Source organism: Falco cherrug, chromosome Z (genome assembly GCF_023634085.1).
Source record: "Falco cherrug isolate bFalChe1 chromosome Z, bFalChe1.pri, whole genome shotgun sequence".
In the NCBI taxonomy this organism is placed as follows: domain Eukaryota; kingdom Metazoa; phylum Chordata; class Aves; order Falconiformes; family Falconidae; genus Falco; species Falco cherrug.
In genome coordinates, this window is record NC_073720.1 from 5923733 (window position 1) to 5949285 (window position 25553).

At 39.7% G+C, this 25553-nt stretch overlaps 1 protein-coding gene across 2 annotated transcripts; it reads left to right on the forward strand.

The window, feature by feature from the left end:
• Positions 1–294: 294 nt before the first annotated feature.
• SYT4 (synaptotagmin 4) lies at positions 295–12404 on the forward strand. 2 transcript variants are annotated; one of them, XM_055699901.1, is made up of 4 exons: positions 295–505; positions 3325–4139; positions 5710–5830; positions 8905–12404. In XM_055699901.1, exons 1-4 carry the CDS (start codon positions 472–474, stop codon positions 9210–9212), a joined length of 1278 nt encoding a protein of 425 aa, XP_055555876.1. In that variant the 5' UTR covers positions 295–471; the 3' UTR covers positions 9213–12404. The 2 variants fall into 2 exon arrangements, with proteins under 2 accessions (XP_055555876.1, XP_055555877.1); XM_055699902.1 differs by having other exon boundaries at positions 3325–4133.
• The last annotated feature ends 13149 nt before the right edge of the window (positions 12405–25553 follow it).

Genomic DNA, 25553 nt, shown 5'->3' on the forward strand with positions numbered 1-25553 from the left:
AAAGGTGCTGATTTCAGCCCTGTAGCGTCAGGATTGCGTCAATTTCGGTTTCAACCACGTCTTCAGTCTCGGAGCGGAGCTACTCAGAAAAGCCAAAACAGGAAGGGGGTTGCAAATCAGTGTGCAAAGGGGAGGACCGACTCTTCCCCTCCCCCTCTCCTCCAGTCCCCTCGCAGCCTCCTCCTCCACCTTCCCCACCGCTCGTGTTCCAGGGTTTCGTTGTTGTTTTTTTGTTGTTGTTGTTTTCTCTGTTGTTTTTTTTTTTTTTTTTTTTTTTTTTTTTTAAACCCACGCTGGAAAAGACTGTTGCCCGAGGGCTGCGAGAGCGGAGAGCCGGGGCACAGCAGAGCAGAGCGTTCAGCACCCCGGGCAGCTCTCTTGGCACCCGTGGAGGCGGTTCCCGCACCGCGGACTGCCGCTCCAGCACCGCGGACAGCGGCTCCAGCACCGCGGACAGCGCACGCCGCCAACATGGCTCCGATCGCCGCCAGCCGCCAGCAGTTCGGTAAGCGCGTCCCGGCCCCAGCTCCCCGCCGCGGGGCTGGGGGCTGCTCCCCTCCCCGGGCTCAGCGCACGCAGGCAGCCTCTGCTGAGCCACCCAGCGCCTCCCAGCACGCAGCTTGTTGGGAGGAACCGGATTTCCCTCGGTTCTCTTCAGTCTCCAAAGTTGTGTGAATTATCTTTCTTTACCTTGTCTCCCTTCCTCCCTATCCATTCCCCCCGGTAAAGCACTGGAAGAAGTGAAGAGGTTTGTGTAGGTGCATTTTCAGATGAGAGAGGTTTGGGGTTGTTTACTCTGCCTTGGCTAAAGCAGCGTGGCTTCAGAGATAAATGATGTAAATCCATCCTCTGCTATAGAGAAAATCCTTGTTTAAGCCATTTTTGGAATAATTGTCATTCCTTTTTTCTTGTTGTAGAGAAAGACTTGTCTGTCGTTAGTTAAAGTGAAATATAGTCTTGTAAAGGACATTGCTTGGAAAATGAAAATACAGGATCTCAGTGTCTTCAGCTAAACAGCTACATCTTGATCAGTCTGGATTCATTGAGAATAGCAACAATAACAATGAACTTTTCAGTTTTGTCATTTCTACACACTGGCTGTAGGGCGATCAACTGCGATACCAGAAGTTTCAGAAACAGTCATATAGGTGCACTGGTAAAATAGCTACATAAATAACTTCACTCAGAAAAGCAGTAAGTAGAAATGTTTCTGAACTCTGCTTTACAAATATTGACTCTAGCCTAGATTATATTTGCTTTAGCAGTGGTTTAGTTCAAGGACCATGCCATTGGCTTAAGTGAAGTGACTCCAGATTTATATCACGTAACTGAAATAAGAGCTTATTCCAGAATCAATAGGTGATGTTTCCTATTAATACACAGCCTTGAATGTTAACTAATTCATTTACATCATGACAACAGCAAGAAATTCAGGTTGCAACATAATTAGTTGTAGATATAAAACCATTTTAGTAACCATTGCATCTACTTTCCTACTCCACCCACTTGATGTTTCTAACCACACTTGTGACATCATGCCTGTCTAATTAGTTATTTAAGAAAGATATTAAACACTAAATTGATTCTACCACTGCTTTCAGTAGTTGTAGAATTAAAGTATAGCATAATACTCATTATTATAAAAAGTCTGTAGTCTCGTGAAAAAGTATTGCAAATGTGCAAATTATTCTTAAAAGCTATTAAAGTATTCTGATTAGTTTTCAATTACTTCTTGCTCTCTACCTTTATACCATGCATATTTAAAATGTTGCAGCCCAGGGAATTCTTGAAACTCAAAGCCAAGTGCTTAACTTAGAAATAATACTTTTTGTTTATGTATATAATTTTCAGTCATTTTATTAAGTTCTTACAATTAAGTATGTAGACTAATACAGTTTTTAGGCAAAGGGAAAGTGACATGAATATCGTCAGAAGAAATTAATAGCCAGACCCGATCCTTTATGTGCTGGAACATTATGTCCTACTTTGCTCTAACAGTATTGTTGTGGATTTTTTTTTATTATTATTTTATTTTATTTTTTTTAATCAGCCCACTAAAAAGAAAAGGTATAGTGGCAGCACATCTATCTGCCCAGCTTTTACCTAGATGAAACTGATTTAGTAATACATAGACTGGGAATAGGTTTGCTTTTCTCATCCAGAACAATTTGCTAATCGAGAGAATCAGAACTGTTACATAATTGCTTTTATGCATAAACAATGTCATTCCATTAATATTCCATTGGCCTTCCACTGTTCCAGGAATAAAGATTAAGCTCTGATTGTTACATTGTGGGAGGTTTAAACTCACTTAGTAATGTTACTTATGGGCAAAATTGGATTTCCAATTAGTTGTGCTCATTTACCCTTCGATGCATGCTTTGAAGGGCTAATGGTACTCTATATGTAACTAATGTATCCACATGACAATTGAGGTTGTAACACTTGCTTAGTTTTCTCTTTATTCAGTTTAATTATATGATTCATATTAAGGTAGAAAAGAATTATGTTTGTTTGGGTTTTTTTTATGTGCTCCTAAAAAGTAGTGACCCTTCCCATAAACTCCCCATAGCTTTGCTTCAGTGTCTTAAATGCAAAGCTTAGTGATTATCAACAATATGCTTAAATTTTTTTCCCATTCTGGACCCACATGTGACTGACCAATGTCACATCCATCTGGAAAAGACACTTGGTATATAATTATTCTAAATTTTCTTGATAGACTTCCCCCTGCAAAGTATTGAAATTCCCATTGAAACTGTTGAGTGTTATAACCTCCAATTAAACTCAGTTCTTTCAAGAGATACCTCCAGGCAATTATGGGATCTGACCATAAAAAATGAGTTAATTAAGTGTACAAAGTATTCTAGGAAACAGTGTGAAAAGCAGCTGATGTATCTATCAGTAATGCTTATTTCAGAATCTGTGTTATCTAACCAACAAACCTCCATAATCTCAAAGCTGAATCCTTCTGAGAGCTGATATTACTCACAGACATATAAACTCAGAAACTACATGCAGAAGGATGAGATAGTCGAGAAATTACTAATAGTTATTACTATAAGGATGGAAATAGTATCTTCCTCCCAAACACTCCGTGTATGGAAAAATACTAAGAAAATAACGTGTCTTGGTACAGGACTACACATTCATTCCTGCAGGTGGCGAGCAATATGTACAATGCAAAGCACTTTCAGTCTGTCGATCCTGCTGCTCTTACCATCTCGTATCAGCTTGTTTTACCAAATTATTACTTTATTAAATATCACACAGAGTCCAAGGCATTGCTGCTTACGTGCTTGTTGATATTTATTTGATTTGCAGATGAAATTCCTACAGTGGTTGGGATCTTTAGTGCATTTGGCCTTGTCTTCTCTGTCTCCCTTTTTGCTTGGATATGCTGCCAACGTAAATCTTCCAAATCAAATAAGACCCCTCCATATAAATTTGTCCATGTTCTGAAGGGGGTTGATATTTACCCTGAGAATCTCAACAGTAAGAAGAAGTTTGGCGCAGATGATAAAAGCGAAACAAAGAACAAATCAGCGATGCCGAAGAATTCTCTCCATCTTGACCTAGAGAAGAGAGACCTAAATGGCAACTTCCCCAAAGCAACCCCCAAAATCCAGAGCTCTCCAGATGTTGAAAATTTGTCTCCTAAGCGCTTTGCAGAAAGAAAGAAAGATTCAGTATCTCCTGACAGTTTAAAATCCATCACTTCCCTGTCATCTGAAGATAAACAAGACAAGCTAGGAACTCTCTTTTTCTCCTTAGAGTACAACTTTGAGAAAAAGGCATTTGTAGTGAACATCAAAGAAGCACGTGGGCTGCCAGCAATGGATGAACAGTCAATGACCTCTGATCCCTACATCAAAATGACAATCCTGCCTGAGAAAAAGCACAAGGTGAAAACCAGAGTGCTGAGAAAAACCTTAGATCCAGCTTTCGATGAGACCTTCACGTTTTATGGGATCCCCTATAGCCAAATTCAAGACTTAACACTTCACTTTATGATCTTGAGCTTTGACAGGTTTTCCAGAGATGACATCATTGGAGAAATCCTCATTCCCCTCGCAGGAATTGAACTGTCAGAAGGAAGGCTGCTAATGGACAGAGAGATCATCAAAAGAAATGTTAGGGTAACATGTTTTTTATTTAAACCTTAAAAGTGTTGTGCTAGTGTTAGCTATGATTCTTATGTAATGCTGCTACCATCTTGAAAAGAAAAGGAAACAAGCTTATCATGCAAGTCATTGAGATGCTTTCATAACGGCAGTATGAGGAAGCAATTACACAAATGTAATAAAGAACATTACAATGAGCATATCGCAAGAAAGTGCTAATGTCCTAAACTCTACTTGCTTATTCAGCTGGTCCAGCAGGTTTGAGTGAACCCATTTACATCTGGTCAAGAGACCTCACTCCACATTAATTTACTTTAAAAGGAAAGAATGCAAAGATTTAGATATTATCCCCCTTCTCCTCCCTCCCTTTTTCTGTTTAACAAGATTCCTTCTTAAAGCTTTTGGAAATCAATGTAAATCTTTCACTTCAGCTACACGGGTTTTATAGCAGATTCTTGAAGAGTGCAGGTAGTCTTTAGTTAAGAAATTGGAACCTGTTAGAGACCATATGCAGTAGTATGTTCTTGCACTTCATTGCTGTTACTACCTTCTCTCTCAAGATTTGTGACACAGGCTGCAGCTCTACTAAGGATAGTAAGACGGGGTGGGGGATGGGGGTGGGGGGGAGGGGGAAGCCAAAGACTTACTGAAGGCAATGGCAAAACATACTGATTTCACTGGGATAAAAATATTTCATACCATCTTGTCTCATTTCAGAATGTAAAGATCATTTACAACCATCACAGCTGAACCACAGAAAGGCACATGCATCACACACACGTCTCTTAATCTCTACTAAGGAAGTGGAATGTGTATTGCCTTTCAATTTGATTGTTTTCAAAGAGCAAGCATACTGCCAAATCAAATAAATGTCTACCAGACAACATACCTATAACTAATATTGTTATTTTGCAATTCTATCACTATATTACAACTATAACTATGTCATTGATATTTTCTTGAAAAGTTCTTGGGTTTTCTAGTATATAAGGTATTATTTTTGCTTGTTTCCCTTGCCTTCCTCCTTTCTGTGAAATAAACAACTGCAAATTCAAATCTAATAATCATAAAGAAGTCCTTTTATCTCATCTTTATTTCATGTATGTTATACTGCTTTAGGAAATGTCAAGGATGACATTTCACTTACTGAATCTTTCCTGTTTAAAAGATTTAACTGAAGATTTATTTATTTATTTATTTATTTATTTATTTATCTTAGATATTTCTTTCAACATAGCTTTATGGATTTTTCATCTTTTTCTTAAGATCTTTTTTGTTCACTGAGATTTTTTTCCTCAGCATGTAGGATTTCATTTCTAATCTTTGAATTTAATGTCATGTCATCTTGTATTTTAATTTATTTTCATGTAGTCTGATAACCAATCATAAAGAGTTATATAACTATAGTATAGAGAAATAATTTTTGCTATGTAAAACTGCATAACTCCGTAAGTTATATCCCTTTACATCATTTCAGAGCAGACAGTTATGTGACATTTCATGAATCTTCTTAATTCTGGTTTTAAGTTTGTCAATATAATTGCTTATAAATAGTGCTATTTCTTTTTTTCTTTCATTTCCTCAGAAATCATCTGGGCGTGGAGAATTACTGATCTCTCTCTGTTATCAGTCTACAACAAACACGCTCACTGTGGTTGTTTTAAAAGCCAGGCATCTACCTAAGTCTGATGTGTCAGGATTATCAGGTAATGGTTTTACTAATGAATATGCCCTAAGAATATAAAAGAAACAGACAGAAGACAGCTGAAATGTGGCATTTCAGAGACTAAAAATATCCCATAAATGCAGAAATGGTGTGTTTAATATTTTCAGTCTCTTCATTTTATTCATATCTAGGTCAATGCTTTATTTTCCAGGGTATGTATTTTACAAATTTGTTCTTCAATCACGTTAAAAGAACATGACATCTGTTATCAGTGGAAACCAATGAGGTTTGTGATTGGCTTGAGCAGAACCCATCTGTTATAAGTATGGGATGTTGTTTGCAGATGCTAAAGGCTTTTATTTATGACCAAAAATTAGTTTATTTACAGAAAATCAGTATTGAGTGAGATCATCGTATGGTTTGTTTCAGCTTAGCACCAAGAAATGCAACCAGTTACACCAGTGCTGAATTTGGCCCACTGAGCACTAACATTTATTTGGCAAGGTGAAGAGGTGAATTATGCCAGTGCTGGAAGCAGGTTGTAACATAACATCCATGCTTTATGGTGAGCTATACTTGGGATACTCTAAGGAGCAGGTTTTGCACTCCCTTCCCCTGGTCTGGTGCCATTTTGCATTCAGTGGAACCCCATTTGAAGCCAACACTAGAAATTCACTTAGATGGATATTAGTGCTAGATAACATAGTAACAGAATAAAATTTAGTGTACAATATACTAGGGATAAGACAACCACACAAGAAGAACAGTATACAACAAAGGACTACACAAATAGTAGCACATCTGCTGGTGATTCTGTATAGGACTGATACTCTCATTTCACAGGATTTTATTTTGAAAAAAGGAAAAGAAGAAGTAGACTGGGGACCCACTGAATCATAATTACTGCAGCCAGTAATAGTCTTTCTACTTCTCATACGAAGAAAAATAGCAGTTTACCTAGAAAGTTAAACCATGCTGGATCCAACAGAACAAAGCTATAGATCTTTCACATTTACATAGTAAAGTTCCATTGAAATCCTCCTTATCTCTTTTATTCACATACTATAAGGAGAAAGGATCTAAATGGAGCCTAAGTTTGCTCCACTATAAGAGAGCATACATTCTTCTAATAATCAACCCCAAAGTCACAGAAGATAGTGCAGGATTCATGAAGACAGCAGGACAGCAAGCTGATCTCAACAGACCAAGTCTGGCTGAGGTTCACCAAGGTGGGAAAAATAACTTGAAAACAAAATCCCTCCTAGTCTCAGCAGTCACCTGGACCCTGTACAACATCCAAACTACACATTTGTCTACTGTATTTCTTCGGGGTAAAGCTATCCATTTTGTTCTTTCTGCTTCTCTCAATAGAACCTTGCTAACTATAATAGGAAAATAATTATTTCTAAGAGATCCAGGCAGCCATGCTACATCTGGAGACCTAGTTCATTTAGACAGTTCTTCATTTGCTGTTCATCAACAAGGCAAGGTTCAATAGCTGTTTGGGTGTCAGTAACATGCTGCACTCATGACAGTCCTTATTTCTTTGTGACTTCCTCCTCATCCCAACAGAAATCTTGGACAATGAGAATGGTGAAATGGTGTTTCTATGGGGTAAACTAAACAATTGCATATCTCAGTCTCGTTAGGAAGATGGGATTATTTTTACTTAGAAGCTGTTCCATTCTCACAACCTCCTTGGTTTCCTTGATACCTGGTGTTGAGGTCTCCTAAGAGACCTAATAATATCAAGAGGAACATTTTAGCCTTATCTAGTAGCTGGCCAGAGGTAACAGTCAGAAAATATCCTCTTAACAGAAGGTAAAAACAGTGTGAATCCCCTTGTGAGTATTGATTTTGATATTTTTAGTGCTTGTGTGGCAATATCTATTTCAAAGCCAATGAACATTTTAATTACATTAAGCCTTATTTTAAAGTATTTGTTTGGGTGATAGGCTATGAAACTGAAGTTGTATTCTATCACACCTTACTCCTGTTAAGCTCTTGTCAGCTCAAGGAAACAAAAACCTTTTCATCATACAACTATTTGAGCCTGATAACTTTGGCATTTCTAAACATGGTTCAGGTTTGATTTTACTTTTTTAAAAAAGTATTTAAAAATTATTCAACTATTCTTGATGTTTATTAGCTGTTTACATAGCCTATATTGTTTGACAAGGTTTAGTAGAAAGGATTTTGTACTGCATATTTGCACTATGAGAATTTGGAAGCAGCCCCACATTTGCATTGAAATAAATGCCAAGTTACTTGAAAGGGATGATTGTTAAAGCATTTTCTAGAATCCCTCTGAAGGAAGAAATACAGCCATTGCTGAAGACAGTAGCAAAGGAATCTTGCAACAGTTAAATAATTATGAGGAATGCAAACAGTCAAAGTTGGTCAAGGGCTAAATATATGGACGTTTTCCCTTCCCTTCTTCAATAGTACTACAGCACAGACACCAAGTCAAGTGGATATCATAACAACGCACATACCCTTACATTTAAAGTTTACTGTTAAATATGCTTAATAAAAATTGGTGGAAGCAATTTAATCAAGCTAATTGACATTGCTGGAACCACAACAGAAATTAATCACATTCATTCATCCATTCTCTCAGCATGAGCTTAATCCTTCCTTTCTGAGGCTTTTCTTTGTATGAGTCTTATTAAGGCTAATGATTATCCTCTACTGGTAGAACATGTGACAAGCAGAGTTCTGTTACACATAAGTATGTAATGATACATATTTGTCAGAGTCTATTAGAATTTACTTTCAGACCACCTTTTTATGTAGTAAGGATGTTACTAGGGTTAATGGACTGCAAGGAAGGATTTGTCTCATGAAGGAGACATCAGTGTTTGATCAGATGAATCATGCCCTAAACTTCACCAGCTATCCTGATTACATCTTTGATGACCATAAAGAGAGCTTAAAGGGACTAATCATGATGTAAACACAATTGGATGAAATGAATCATCTTCAATAACTTGAAATATCCCCTCATTGTGATGCAATTATGTTGATAAATTATGAAAATTACCATTGAACTAGATCAACAAATTTTTACAGTACTGTTCAAGAGCTGACCTGTGCTTTATCTTTTCATTGCAGACCCTTATGTCAAAGTGAACCTGTACCATGCTAAGAAGAGAATTTCTAAAAAGAAAACCCATGTGAAGAAATGCACCCCCAATGCAGTGTTCAATGAATTGTTTGTCTTTGACATTCCTTGTGAGGGCCTTGATGATATCAGCATTGAATTTTTGGTTTTAGATTCAGACAGGGGGTCAAGGAATGAGGTCATTGGTCGGTTAACCTTGGGATCTTCAGCAGAAGGAACAGCTGGAGAGCACTGGAAAGAAATTTGTGAATATCCTAGGAGACAAATTGCCAAATGGCATATGTTGTGTGATGGTTAGCAGCTTAGAGAGGGGTTGGAACTTGAATAACTATATATATTTCCATAGGCAAGGAGCAGTTTTTTTCTTTGCTATTTAAAATTACAGGCTTGTAACTACAAGACTTTTTTTGGGGGGGTCAGGGAATAAAAACTAGATTGAATTACCAGAAGAGAAGGTAAACTAAATTTTTACAGCAAATGAAGGAATTTCTGTTTCATTAGACTTTAACATAATTGGATCAGATTCATATTCTTATGGAGTTTAAATAACCTGAAACTTCTGAAGCACTATAAACTTCAATAAGAGCAGATGATGTTTTATGAAAAAAAAACAAACAACAAAACACCAAAAACCAGTAAACCTCATTAAAACATATCATTAGATCTAAAAGAACTCACCTTTGGCTTATTGGGGAAGGAGCTGAGTCTGTAAAAGCCATGGGGATTGTGGGTGAGTAGGAGGGGAATTCCTTCTGCCCCTCCATCAAAAGCCTTCTTTTATGAAAATTCAATCATTATTTGTACGTTTTTGTTACTTATACTTTGATCATCCCAAAGACTGAAGAGATTTTCAGCAATTTGCTTTACATATCACATCGTGTGTAACTAGTTGTTTTATGTGTGGAAATATTGTATAATTACTTACACCTGGATTTTTTAATATGTACATATATAACTTGTTTTATTACAGTGACCAAAATAGATACATTCTACAAATTGTTAAGCAAGTTAACATACATTGTTTTGTTAAAAGGGCTCCTTTACGGGTGACTGTACATGTTACAGTATAGTTAGAATTCGGGATTAGATATGGCTTGCATTTTTTTTCCTTTAGCAAGGATTACACTTTAAGCATTTCAAGCCATGGGAAAGCATTTCTGTTGAGGTGAGGTAACATACAGGATATTGCAGTCAATGACCTTTCACCAATTATATTTTAAGCCATTCAGTAATACTTAAAAAGAAAAAAAAAAGTAAAAAAAAAAAAAAGTAAAAAAAAAAAGCTGTTTCTTTTTTTGTTTCATGAAAGAACAAACAAAATTAGTGAGACAGAGAATAAAACCTTATTCTGCTGGTTAACTTCCTGAACTGTGACTATTCCATTACAGCCAGTATGACTACTCCCGACATACTGAGTTTAATACGTTTTTAAACTTTTGCAGGATAGGAAACCAAGCTTGCATTATAATTCATCCAATATTATGTTAGACAAACTACTTGAAAAGTCCATTTCACTTAGATTATATGCTTTAATGTTTATTACTGATCGTACTGAAAATTGGTGGTGGTAAGGAAAAATAACATGGTGGTAAGGGAAAATAATTTCATGTTAGTGTGACATATATAGGTTTAAACTTAAATCATGCCAGGCTGGGGGAGTATCAAGTGTAACATAAACAAGTATATAAATAAAGCATTTAGACCTGTGAAACTGTTGGTCACAGCAGAAAGACTTTTAGGCTGTCAGAACTATAGCACAACTACAAGCAGATTCTTTCCTAAAGTTTGTACGCTGATTTCTGATACAGAATTGTTTGCAAATATTACTCCTACATCATTTTCAATTACTATATATAAAGAAAAATATAATGATGTTAGTTGTTGACATAAGAAGGATTTAAAAAGTGGAAAACCATTTCAGTATTTTTACATACATCATTTTGTCATGTGTAATCCCATGGAAGTCAATGAGACTATTTGGGAATTCAGATATTGCTCAATGTGAATAAAGGTAACAATGGGCATGCTGGGTAAACCCCTCATACACTAGATGTCAAATTACTTTCATTAAACAACAGATCCAGGTCCTATTCAAAACTGTTGGGGATTTCTTGTCGACTTTACCTGTTCTCATATGGATAAATTATGTTTGCAGTAAAGGACGCTGAAATATGAAATATGCAAGTAGACAAATAGTACTGGGAGAATTCCATTGAGGCTCTTCCAGGTTTTGTGTCGGTATTTTCTCCAGTTTTTGAGAATGTGTTTGATATAACAGTGTTTATAAATTTCTGTAAAAATACATTTTCAAAATAACATAAACATGCTTTTTATGATAATGCTCAATGTAAAAAAAAAAAACCTGCGTATTGTATGTGTAAAGGAGAGGAATCTTATTTGTTTATTTCTTAAGAAAGCTGATTAACTGCTTAAGGGCTAGAGTTTGCCAGCCACATTCAAGCTGAGCAAATCCAAAGCCACCAAGTTAAAGCAAAGATGCCCACAGGCTTCAATGGGGTTTGAAGTGCAATCACAGAGCAAAACTCTTGTGAGTCAATGCAGAAATGTCAATGGGACTATGGATAAGGGGAGACACTGATCTGGTGGAGACTGGGAGAGTTTAAGTCAGTACCACCTGATCAGAGTTGTTACAATTTCTAGTAAAGAAAGAACATTATACTGTAAGCAATTGCATGAAAGAGAGTGTGACAGCTTGTAATGAAAAAAAAAGAAAAGAAGGTTTTGTATATTAGCCTATAGGTAGTACATTGTCTCTAAAAATCAGATGACAGGAGTCATCTGTCTCCAATGGACACAAATTCTGACATTAGGAGAAAAAAAGAATCCACCTTTTTGAATTAATGATGGGCTGTGACCACATTTCATTTTGTGTTCAACAAGTCGTCATCATTTTTTTTTTTTTTCCAAATTTCTATAGCAGCTTGAGGGTTGATATTTCTGCCAGCTAAATGGCAGTTGTTGGTTGGGGTAGGGGGTAGGAATGGGAAAGGGAAGCAAAGACATTTTTATTAAATCTAAAAAGCCCCTGTAAATATTTTTTTATTTTAATTTAAAACAATGATTAGCTTGGAAAGTTGAGTAAAGACGACTTGTAACACATCTGTAAACCAGACAAGGCAGGAGAGAATGTAAACCTGTACCAAGATGAGAAATTCTGCTGTTTTATAAAGTATTCAATGATCATTGTGAATATCTTGAACTCTGTTAAGGATACTGTACTGTATTAAACATGTAAAAAAATGTTGTTTGTCTAAGTAGCTTACAAAAATAATAACTCCTTGAATGGGAGCCTATCCATGTCTGGAGATCTGTCGTAACTAAATACCTGATTCGTTATGGTGTTGTAACTTAATAGAAGCTATTTGAGAGGAAGCATGGTGTATGAGATTTTGTAAGTTATTTGTGCTGGTTCTGTATGTTGTGCCATGTGTGTAAGACAAGAATAAACTGCTGCTTTTGTTCATCCCATCCTAAAACAATTATCCCACCAATGTATCTTTTCCAGAGATTTCTGCTATTGTTTGTACTCATGGTCTACTCTCTCATGCTTCTATCAAAAAGCATTTGCCTTGCAAAATCTTCCTCTTCTCACACAGGTGGATTATTAGACTTGTTCTGCCAAATAACTACCCAGGCATATTCCATATTCTTTATTCCTAGCTTCTTGCTGCATACTTACATTTGCCTTGAACTGTACCGTACACTCAGGCTAGAATTTGAGACACGGTTCATGACAGAAAATCTAAGCCCTACGTGGGATATACAGGGACTGATATAAAGATATAAATAAGAATGAATTCTAGCATATTAGGTGGAAGAAGTGAAATGCAATTGCACTTTACTATTGGAATCCGGGTGACATTCCATGTGTTTTCCAGAAGCAAAAAAATATCTCCTGGACAACCATGCTGTACCACTCTTACTTCCTTTGATGTAAGGAAGTCATGTCAGATACCAGCTTGTCAGGCAAGTCTGGAAATTAAGGTAGAGAAATCATTCCTTCAAATGCTATACAGAAGTACAGACTTTGCTGCTCTTGTCTCTGTTTATTAGAGTATTTTACCAGCACAAAATCAAAAGCTAGGGAAGGAAGAAGACAGTTGCAGCTGAGGTACACATGGCCATTTTATAACTCCCATTGTGAGTCTACAACTGATTACCTGAAAGGGATCTCTGATCCTTGTCACAAGGATCACTGACAAGATCCACTAGCCAAATGCATGAAATGGAATATCTTCCATGGTCATAAGCTGGCATAGTCTCTCTGGCAAATCTCCTGTCCCCAAGAGACAGGTGTTAAGTGTGAGACTGCTCTTTTCCACCCTATGTAGTCACTTCTTTTTTCTTTCTTGCATTGTACTGTTCTCCTTAAACAATGGTGATTCACACGGGTCACATTTCAGACCCTCTTCTTCAGGACAGAAATTGAGAATATCTTTAGGTTTTCCAACTATAATGCAGCTGAGATTCAGAGGAAGTCTCAAGGCTACTGTCCTGTCAATTTGTATGTCGAATTGCTGTGATAGATGACTCCTCCTCAAGAGAGCCCTTACAGATGTCCTCCTTTTTGTAGGAGATGTGATTCCTGCGGTTTAACACTATTCTGTAAGCCCCTTGTATTTATACAGCATCATGGATAGCAATGTGCTGCACACACAGTAGTACTATGTAACCACAGATGACCATGAGAAACACTTCCTCAAACAAGATTCAGATATGTTCTATGTAAGCTTCTACCTTCTTATTTGTGCTCCCTGCTTCATGAGAGCTCACAAAGCTGCTGAATAACATGTCACTCTTACAGCTGCTATAAGTGACACTGGCACTTATTTAATTTATTCTGCTGGTAACTCCTGAGCAACTACCTTCATTCAAAAAGATCTACCTACTTCTTGCAGGCTTTTCCGTAGTATTTTTTACCTTTTTTCACTAAACAGCTGTTCTAACATGACTCTGGGTCTGGAGGCAGCTTTGGAGTACTGATTATGGTTGCAGCATGGCAGAACTTTCTAGTTCAGAAGAAAGAATTGAAGTCAATAAGAGAAATGGGAGAAGTGATTCTTTATGATGTTGTTATGTCTGTATTGTTATGCCAGTTTTGCTATTGTGCATCTGAAGTACTTGGAGCATGAGCAGAGACTGTCCTGCAGTCACAGATGTGAATGCTCTAGTCACACCAGCAACACAATTGGGTGTTGTCCTGACAGATCAGTTGTCTTTGCTTAAGCCCTTCAGCCTCAGTAGGACTGAAGAGACACCACCCAGGTCCCCATGCCTTGCACGCACCCCCAGAGCTCTGCAGTCACTCTTAACGTGCTCTGGATCAACCCTGGCAGTACTGTTGGTGCCTAGATGGAAGAGCTGCAATAGCTTGAGGGCTGGGGAAGCCTTGGCATTATCTTGGATCCTAGCTTCATGGCAAGCACCAGAGCTGCTGAGGTTTTATCAGAGCAAGTCAGCAGGTTGGGCATCCCTCGCCAGGTGGAGGTTGTATCCAGTAACTATCACAATCCTTTTCTCTTCTGTGAAGACACAAGGTTTGAACTCAGCTGGCTCTGATAAAGCCCTGCTTGTTCTTCTCAGTGGCCAGAGCTGGGTACTTGTTCTGCACTTGTAGCTGGGGCCACTTGGTCTTATGGCTATTGCCAGAAGTCACCAGCTTCCAACTTTCCCCGCTCTGAAAGCTGCCCTCCAACACTGGCCAGACCCCTTCCCAGCAACGTCTGGATCTAGGCCAAGACAATCCACACCATTTGGTGCTGCAAAGCCTCCTCTTTGGTATCCTGGGCCCATCACTGCAGAGCCTCCCAGCAGTCCGACCCCGTGCCTCAACACACCGTGCTAGGCCAACTGCTGCTGTGACTCCCCCATCCCCTTGTGCTTCAGGGGGTTTGACTCTCCCCCTTAAAGTACCAAACTTCCCCAGCAACAGCCAAATGCCAAAGGGAATATGCAGCATTAGGAGCAGAGCCGAGAACTGCTGCTGCCTGCTCAGAGGCCACAGGCTGTCGGCAGCCACCTGCTGATTTGAACTGTGACATTAATGACGGCCCCTCTGCCTGCAGTCCCTGGGCTGTGGGGTGCTCTGAGGAGCTCCTCACAGCCACCCCTCCATATCCACCCCAGCACTCCTGCTCTGCGGTGAGACTTTCCACCTGCCTCAACCTGTTTCGGGAGTCTGCAAACCTGCCCCGGTGCCGATGGGTGCCACTGCCTGCCCTCACTGCTCCTGAAGATGCAGCAGCCCCAGCCATGGAGCTCCAGGGTATCATGAAGTTTCTAGAGCTGTTAGCCTGCTTCTCCTTAGGGACTAGGATGTCACTCACCCTGCAGATTCAGTGGGATCTGTCATTACAAATCTTTCTGGCAGTAAGATTCTCTTAGGGCATTAAAGAACAGCTTGATCCTGACTGGGGAACACTCAGCTTCCTCTTCTCGTGACGAAGGAGGTATCATTCATTACTGAACCTTTTTCTTCCCCTTTGAGCAGTCTCTCAAAGGTTTTTTGTAGGTGACTGAGCTGTAAGAAGACATGGGTTTGCATCTTTGTAAGAGGATGATGTGGCATGAAGTTTGGGGTTAAGTGCAACATGCAGGAATTTAAGGTCCCACTGGGTGACAGGTAAGTGCTGTGTTATTGCAAGCAGCTGCACCAGGGCTGTGGCTGCACACAGGGCTGAGGTAGCAGTCCTGTGTAGCAGTTCTGAGTCATAGCATTCTGGATTAGGAGTTAATCGGAAAATATAAAGTAGAACAGAGTGCTTGCAATATAAGTTAATGTTGCAAAAAGATACCTGTCTCTCCTCCATGTGAGAAATACTGTGTTTATGAAAGGCTCTGGTTCAAACAAAAAACTAGAATACAGGAAAAAAAGCTCAAAATGCAAGATGCAGAAGGTCAAAATGCACAAAGAAACATGTTAACACTATCTTCTTTTGAAATCGCTACAGAACAAGCATCGGTTTAAAATACCATTGGTGTTACAGTTCTGTTTTCTAACCAGCCAAGGGTACTGTACGGTGATTGCAAGATTTAATTTAGTCTTGAAGACAATCACAGGGATAACCATGAATTTTCTCTGACAGATGCTGTAAATATTTTACGTGGCTCTGAAAACACAACTGATTTTATGGAAACAAGTAAGTATTTCACAGTATCACTAGCAATATTGATTACATTTCAGTAATGCCCTCCAAGTGAGATTGCCTTAAGGACTGTGTGAATGAAAATTTCTTGTTGGACACTAACAGATGGACAGGGAAACCTCTATGTGCCTGCATCTGAGGTGCCTATGTGCATTGATTTGTGGGGCAAATAAACAGTATTCTAGCCTCAATTTTCCTTTCAGTAGCGTCGGATAAAGCTTAACAACATCAATAGTAGCTACTAACTTTTGTTATGAATTATTATTTTCACCATTCTCCAGGATTGTAAAGTTGCTCTGGGGACTGCACTTTCTCAAGATAAATCCCTCAGAGCTGTATGCCGCAATGGATATATATGGAGAAGAAAATAGCTGTGAATCACAAATGAGCATATAACAATAGAGAATTATCCTAGGCTAAAATCAGAAGTGATATTAAGCAGCAGTAAAAGTTATAGATAAGTAAATCAATGTGAAGAAAGTACACACGAGTAAAATGTTCTTAGCAGGGGGAAGGAGGTGGAAGTCTATTACTTCTTCAGAACAAATGAAACCCAGGTGTATCTGGCCTCTGGTACACATCTGTGCTGTTTTCCCTTTTATTCACTCAATGAAAGCAATACACTGCTATTTTAGCCTGCTTTGATTCACATCAGTTAACGAACATTTGTTCTGACTTTAAGTTCAGTGTGATTGGTGTTGAATTTGCTTGGAACAAGGGCTGCAAGGGTTTGGTATTGCATTTCTTTAGATGTTTTATAGGCCAGGTTTGATTTGGCTTTGAGCAATATGGTGTAGTGGAAGGTGTCCCTGCCCGTGGCAGGGGGGTTGGAACTAGATGATGTTTAAGGTCCCCTCCAACCCAAACTGTTCTATGATTCTACAACTCTGCATACAGAAATTGCCCTTAAGAACTGCTGAGGCTTCACTGTTAGGAAGTGCTTGGGCCAAGGCTGATGCTGTCAGGTCTGGACTGCTACGGTGACACCAGGAAGCTCTCCTTGTGTCAGGTGTTCCTCAGCTGTCCAAAAAAAGGGACTTTGCTTTCCTTCCTGGGCAGGAGGACCGAAGAGGGGATATTTGACCTGGGGTATGGTCAGAAGAAGAGGTTTGGTTTATTGCTCTGTGTGGGAGGCCAGGCTGCATGCAGGCTGCCTCAACACTGGCTCACACCCCGCCGGGCTCAGTGCAGGGCTCCCGGTGCTGTAACCCTGCTCAGCAGCTGTGGGCCAGGCAGGGGCGAGCAGCCACCAGCCCCCAGGCCTCCCAGGCCCCGGCTGGACCCAGGCGCAGCCCCACTGTCTCAGGGGCCATGTCTGGACGTCACCACCTGCCTCAGCTGCCCGTTGTGGGGCAACGGGCTCCCCCAGCACCCTCCGGCAGCCTCAGCACCGGTCAGGGAGGGACCATCCAGGGACCCCCACCACCGCTGGGCAAGGGGCCTGCAGGTTGCCGGGCCATGGTGGTGACTGGCCATGGTGGCTCTGTCCCGACAGCTGCGGGGCTCCTTCTGCTCCATCCTCTCTCTGCTTTCCTGCCACTCTGCTCTTACCAACACTCTGCGGCGAGAAACGTTCCTGACTGGCGGCGTTTGGCCTCCTTTGCGTCTTCACCTCACTTGGGTGTAACGCCGAGTGCCCCAGCTTGGGCTGTCCCAGGCCACAACACTCTGCTCCAGGCTCTGTAAGTAACTATCTGCTTTACTTATAACTTTTCCTGTTTGTCAGCCCTTGTTTTAGCTGCTCTGATGTGTCCTTTTCTTTGACTAGACCTTCACCCAAACAGACAACCTGCCCCTGTTACTCCGTCTGCCCCCATTTTCAATAGTCCAGTTTTGCTACATCTGTAGCCATATTTGGAATCTCTGATACATTTACCTAGATATCCTCATCCTCACATGCTTTTACTAATACCTTTCCCTGGACACGGCTGGCACTGCAAAACTTGACTCCCGCAAGGGTGTCCCGGGCTTCCCTTCAATTGTCTGTTTAATTTAGCCATTTCCGACTGTAACTCCCTCTTAACCACTTGTGATATCCAGCCCTCCCTCATGGTATTATCTGCACATTTTCTCAGCTCCTTACGTCACTGTATGTCATGTTCAGTAGTTTTCCTGTTAACTAAACCTGAGGACAAGGCCTAATCACTGCCTAATTATTTGGCTGTGGGCCTAACATTAACTGGGATGTTCTTCATGAGTTGAAATGCTTTTGTAGGATAGAAACTAAGGCTCAAGAATTAGGCCTGTATTCTTGTTGTCCAGGAATCTGTGTTAAAAGACTAAGTCCTTTGTCTTGCCTTTTGGTAAAAGGAGAAAGTTAGGCACCATCAGATGATATTTTAGCTCTGATGTAAATCATTAATACATGAAACACTGTGGCCTTCGGTCTAGTCCACAGACACTGTCAGGAAACCCCAGGAGCCAGCTGCACTCTTGTTTATGGGGACCTGAGCATAGTGATGTGTCAGCAGAGCAGTGCCTGCAGTACCAAGCAGTCCAGCAACGAGGCATACTATGTGACAAGACTTTTTTATCCAGCATGAAAAAATACCAATTAAAACACTTGCTCACAATTAAACCATTGGGCAGGATTCTGCCTCTCCATAAGGCATATTCTTATATCATTATTCAAGGGACAGTCTTTTTGTCATGTCAAGTTGCCTTGCTCTGAGCTTAGGTACAAGTTTGCTTTTGCCTTAGATGTAATTTTGTAGTTTTTGTCAGAGATGGGTGAACTTTCATTTGCAAAATCTCAGAGCTGCTCCAGCAGTACTCAGAACTTTCCTAGAAATTTCCCAGGGAACAGGGCATTGGACCTAGGCCACGCAGAGCTCAGGAAAGTGCCTAAGTCCATGATACAAGATTTTCTTACCTCTTCCTAGCCTAATAATAATTCATAAGAATTAGAAAAAGACATAGATATGGCACTTAGGGATATGGTTTAGTGGTGGATTTGGCAGTGTTAAGTTTACAGTTGGAGTCGATGATCTTAAAAGTCTTTTACAGCTTAAATGATTCTATAATTCTAAAATTAAGGTCCTTGTGCAGAAAAGTGATTCCGCCTCAAGATGCTATGGGCGAAGAAAATAGTTCAATTCACACCAAAGTAAAGAACAAAACCAAAAACAAACAACAAAGTGAAACAAACAAACAAAAACGCCAACTCCAAACCCAAACAGCTTTTTTAGAGTACTTGGTTCAGAACAGAGAGTAAAATCAGATTATACTGAGGTTTGCCATTGCAGTCTTTAGAAAGTAGAATAAGAAAAGCAACATTAAGGCCTTGAAGTTTCTACATTGTAAAGTTGAGTAATTGATCTTATAAAGTAAGAGGCTAAGTCTAAGTATAAATTGACAGGTGATACATCTCTGGACTTGAGAACAGTAGTGACCCCAGGTATCCTAGTATTTTATTCTTGGTTATAACTGAGTGTGTGCAGAATCCTCAGAGAAAGGAGTACAAAGAAATGGTGGGAACTTATCTCCAGTGTCCATACATGCACAGCATGCATGCATCTGATGATCTTTGCTTTATTTTGGGGATAACGGACTGCTTTCATGGGTCAATCTGCTTTCAGTGGGAAGAAGGTGACAACGCTATATACGTTTCAGATTGATTTTAAAGCTCAATGAATGCACATTTGCAAGCCATGTGTAGATGAGTATCACTCAGAATTGCTATGAAAGTGATCAGGGTGGAACTTGTGCTCGCTTCACATTTTTTGCTCTCTCAATGGTAATTTGCAATGTAGAAATGTAAGAGTTATGATACCTGGAGCTAAGAAATATCTGCAAAAAGATTATACTGTCAGTTGGCATCAATTATTGCAATCAAATCCTGATGCAAAAATAATGCCGGTCCTAGAATCCTCTTGCTGATATCTTTGTTATTTATATATGCACTGCAAAAGAACATTCATCCACAGGCACATAACTGAATTTGCCCTTTGCCTAAATCTACAATATATACTACCTATATAAAGCAGACAATGCTTGACATGAATCCTCTGTGAAATATGGTCCATAAAATTGATACAAAACAGGAACAAAGTCAATGTAACTAAAATATTTACAGTAGGCCATTTAGGCCTATAATACCAATTTCCTATCATTTTTCCCATGGTACTTTTGTGCTAAGAGCCAAAACTGGCCTATATAGTGAATAAATGAGAGAATTATGATATGGTATATAGTGTTCATATCACTTTCATTCTGTGCAATAAATTTAAATGAAATGTGCATTATCTGAATTGGTATCTGCTATCTGAGCTGAAAACAAACATGTCCTCCTATAATCTTCATGCTATATTGCCCCATTTGTGCTTCATACTTGTCATTTTCCCCTCCCTTGAGATCAAAAGCATCTAAAAATGGTATCTGCACAGCCTTTTCTGGAATCACCGTGATCAGCCTGAACTCCTAAATTCTGATTGCGTCAAGGTACAGGAATTATTCTAAACACCCTAAAAACTGATGGAAAGTAATTCCCTTTAGATCAACCATGTGGGTGTCAGACTGTGAATGGGGCAGTTAATTTCTACCCACTGGAACCAGCCCCCTGCAGCATTGTATCTGGCATCTTGCCTGGCTGGGCAGATATGCTGCTACCTGGGTTTGTTTCCTGAACATACCTGGGAAGAGTCATGCTGAATCAGACCAGTCAGCTAGTTCAATAAATTGCCAGAAGGTGAAAAGTCTCATGAGAGTCTCAAGAGAAGGAACAAGTCTCACAAGGAGCGGCTGAGGGAACTGGGGTTGTTTAGCTTGGAGAAAAGGAGGCTGAGGGGAGATCTTCTCACTCTCTACAACTACCTAAAAAGAGGTTGTGGGCAGGAGGGGTCAGTCTCTTCTCCCAGATAACAAGCGACAGGACAAGAGGAAACAGCCTCAAGTTGTGCCAGAGAAGGTTTAGATTGGGTACTGGGAAAAATTTCTTCAGTGAAAGGGTTGTCAAGCACTAGAAAAGGCTGCCCAGGGATGTGGTGGAGTCACCATCCCTGGAAGCATTTAAAAATCCTGTAGATGTGTTGCTTAGGGACATGGTTTAGTGGTGGACTTGGCAGTGCTGGGTTAGCAGTTGGACTTGATGGTCTCAAAGGTGTTTTCCAACCCTAATGATTCTCTGATTCTAAGGAAGCAGGTGTTTAGGAAAAAAAAAAAAAAAAGATATACAGGTTTTGAAAGCAAACACTTTCAGTAGTATAAAGACACAGGTGCTATTTATCAAGTGGATGTACTTCCTGCTACCAGGAAATTTTCTTTAAGAAAATCTATTATGCATGGTTCTCACTTAACCTAGGTATCAGGTATGACTTCACCAGTAAGAAGGCACTGGAAGGCACAAACCAGGGTGTCATTACAATGATGAGAAATGTGTTCTCTGACAAATGGGACAATGCAGTAATACAAGAAATAGAGATTATGTCCAGCACATGTGCCAAAGAAGCTCCTGTGATGCGTAGTCCATACCTTCTACAGTGCTTCAGGGGTGATCTGTATTCAGAAATTTGCTGACCAGTTCTGAATAAGGCCAGAGAAGGGAAGAGGTCTTTGCTTCACATTGTGCTGTGTGGGAGAGTGGAAAGCAGGAGCGCCTCAAGCTGAATTACACCAGAGTCCATATATGGAGCTGCTCAGAAGAAATAGGGATAAAATTCTGTCAGGAAAAAGAAAGAAGAAGCAGGTTTTGGGAAACATAATCTATTCTGCTGAAATTTTCAGAAGTGAACTTTTTTTTTCTTTTTTAAAATAATATTGAAACTATTTGATTTGCCAAGATGAGGATTATCTGTTTGAGGAAGTATTAATATCTCACTCCAGCTTCATTGTTTTGAGTAATTTACTAAGGTTTTACAACATTTTCAATATTGTATTTCTATACCACAGTCACTTTGACACTATATAAAGATTGTTCAGAATAAAATTACTTTCCTATTTATTTGTCCTAACAATGATGCAGATGCAAAGATATGAAATTTTGGATCATTGTCTAGTTTCAAATTGTAACAGTTTTGGAATACTGTTTTTTCTTGTAAAACAGAAATTACATGTTCTCAGCATCTCTGTTGGTAGGAGTTCAGTTCTGCAACTTTAACATGTTCAAAGCAAGACAGATTAAACCCAGTTTATAGACGCGAATGAGCCTGAAGTAATTTCTTAGTATCCAGGGCTTTTCCAAGAACATTTTCCCACATTTGTGCACTGTGGTCTAAAAGGGAAGAGAAGAACATCCAGATTAGAAGGCTTCTTATCTATTGCCCTGTATGTAGTAAAAACAGAAATAGAGAATTTTTGGCTCGAGGTTTTCAGGTGATTACAGCCCTACGCTTTACAGACCACTCTTCTGATGGGTGTGTTTCCCAGGGGCAACACAGAAATCTCTTGCAGAGTTCAGGGCTGTAATACTGATAGTTTTTTGTATCTTTGAACTCAAGCTTGTTTTGCTGTTGTGGTTAAGAAACCTAACTGTTCCCTTATCTTCTCCTTAAGGGTAAAGGGGAAGGAGACATGAATTATTCTGCAAAATTTTCAGGGATTGCTGAGCATAGGCTCTTGACTATTTGAAGCCCAGTGGCTTACTAAGGAGATGCTGTGTTGTCCTTGTGTTCAGCCCTGTGATGCTGTGATGAAATAGGACTCGGAGCCTCAGGGGGTACAAGATAGGAGTTAATATGAAATTGTTATGCAAATTTCTTCCGTATAATAGAGCAGTAATAAACATAAATTTCTAACACTCTATCATGAAATAGATGAATAGAAGCCAGCAGAGCTATACCAGATAGGTATCTGAAAACAGAACTGGAAACTTTTCAGGTGGTGCTTTCAGATTGTCAGGAGTGTTCTACATTTTAGAGTTCAAAATGAAGGGCTGTGTTTTTTTTCCTCAGGCATTGCACTCTAACAATAGAGTGTACGCTAGCAACACCTTGCCAGAAAGAAACGTTACTTACACGGGTTATGTTGTTACTTCTAATAAAGCACTGGACTCCCAAATTGCTGCATCAATGTTTTTGGTTTTTATATTATATACAAAACTTTATACAAGGAAGAAAATGCAGACATTCTTGATTGCCCCGCTTAAGGATTTGATAATATGAGCTGAATAGGAGCAAGACAGTGCACTATAGAGCAAAATCAGCAGCACAGACCATGGTTTCTCTTGGTGTTTCTGTCTGACAATTTAAAACTTTATTAGCCTTCATTTATTAAAAGGCAGCATTGTTGAAATTTACCACAAATACATGGATGTTGCTCTCCCTTAATATCATCAGACCAGATCCTTGGAAAGAATAATGCATTAGGCAACCATGAACCTGAAGAGTTATTGGATATTAGAGACAAGGAGAGTAGCAAACCTCCTATTTTTTATGAACTTTAAAAGGGAAAGCATTCATGACCCAAATACACTTACTCTCTGTAGCTCACTATCGCTTAAACACAAGTATAGTATTAAAATGAACTTACAAACTCCTCAACTTCCTTTGCTGGCTTTCTGCCTGAACTTACAGGAGTCTCTACATTTGAAGTGTTCCCAGTAATCACAGGGGACTAAGCCAATGCCAAATTGGAAATTAAGTTCTCTTTACAAGCTCATTCATTCTTTAGCCCCTCCTCAGAGGAGGAATTCGGCTATAACCCAGGCACCAACATCAGACAGAATAGTTATGGTAATTGTCTACATAATGCATCAGAAAAGTAAGACAAAATCTTTTAACTTTTGCATCTTAGATTAATCTCCTTTCCCATTTACTAGAAAGATAACATATACACTGGGTGCCACTCAGTATGAGAAATAGCACTTGATATTTTAATTAAATAGAAAACCATACTTTTCTGGTTTTACAAAGTAACTATTGATAATATTTAAAAAAATACTACATTTATTTTCCAGAATGATGTATTTGAAAGGGAATAAGGGACAGCAAGAAAAAAGACACTTAAAAAGCAATAAAAGGATGATATTGCAAGTTGTCATTGTTTTTAAGAACAGTTTCATTTTTTTCACCCACAAATCAATAATCTAGAAAATTAGCTCCATTTAGAGTGATATTTTGACTGAAGAGATGGCTAAAAGATAAAAATTACATTTGAACTAGTTATCATGGCTACATGAACCCTTCATAAAAATGAGAAAACCACTTAATACAGTGGAAAGCTGGGAACCATAACAGTTATTTTTTGCAAAAGATATAATAGGTACAATATGGGAATATTGTGGAACATAGAAATATTATAGACTATCACAGTGTGAGAATTTGCATCTTAAAATGAACATACTTGATTAATGATATTTAAAATGTTAAATATTTTATTGCAAGGGCCATATTCCCATTTAAATATATTTTGATCAAAGCTGTTGCAGGATAATGTGAAGGACTTTAGAGTTTTTTCTGCTCCCTTTAATGAGTGTGTGATCAGGATCCTCCTTTAAGCATCCCCTTTATATAGATTCCCTTTTTATATGAGTCATGTGACATTTGGCTTAGGGAAGAGCAGCTGGAAAGCTATCTGGTGGAAAAGGGCCTGGAGGTGCTGGTGGGCAGCCAGCTGGGCATGAGCCCCCCGTGTGCCCAGGTGGCCAAGGAGGCCAGCAGCATCCTGGCTGGTGCCAGCAGTGGTGTGGCCAGCGGGAGCAGGGCAGTGCCCGTCCCCCTGCCCTCGGCACTGGGGAGGCCGCCCCTGGAATGGCGCGGTGGGCTCTGGGCCCCTCGCTCCCAGACAGACCCTGAGGGGCTGGAGCGTGCCCAGAGCCGGGCAGGGGGCTGGGGAAGGGGCTGGGGCACAAGTGCTGTGGGGAGCGGCTGGGGGAGCTGAGGGGGTCAGTCTGGAGAGGAGGACACTCAGGGGGAACCTTATTGCTCACTACAACTACTTGAGAGGAGACCGTAGCCAGATGGGGTCAGTCTCTTCTCCCAGATAACAAGCGACAGGACAAGAGGAAACAGCCTCAAGTTGTGACAGAGGAGGTTTAAATTGGGTATTGGGAAAAATTTCTTCAGTGAAAGGGTTGTCAAGCACTGGAACAGGTTGCCCAAGGATGTGGCGGAGTCGCTATCCCTGGAAGCATTTAAAAATCCTGTAGATGTGTTGCTTAGGGACATGGTTTAGTGGTGGACTTGGCAGTGCTGGGTTAGCAGTTGGACTTGATGGTCTCAAAGGTGTTTTCCAACCTTAATGTTTCTATGATTTACAGGGTCATGCTTAACCAGCTTCCTTATAGTAGGGAGTTGATACTAGTCATGAGTGTCTCAGAGATTTTGATTCACTTGGGCTCCTTTCAGTGGGATTGTGGAGTGAACAAGTATTTAATACTACAAGAGAAAAATATCAAGGATAATCTAATAAAGCTTTTATAGGAATGCTACTAAGTAATCTTTTAACGAGAAATGCTTGTATCACACTGTTTTTATGACTTTCTGTGGAGTAGCCAAGACTCAACTTTTTCAGGTCAGATGGGTCCAACATTCATGTCA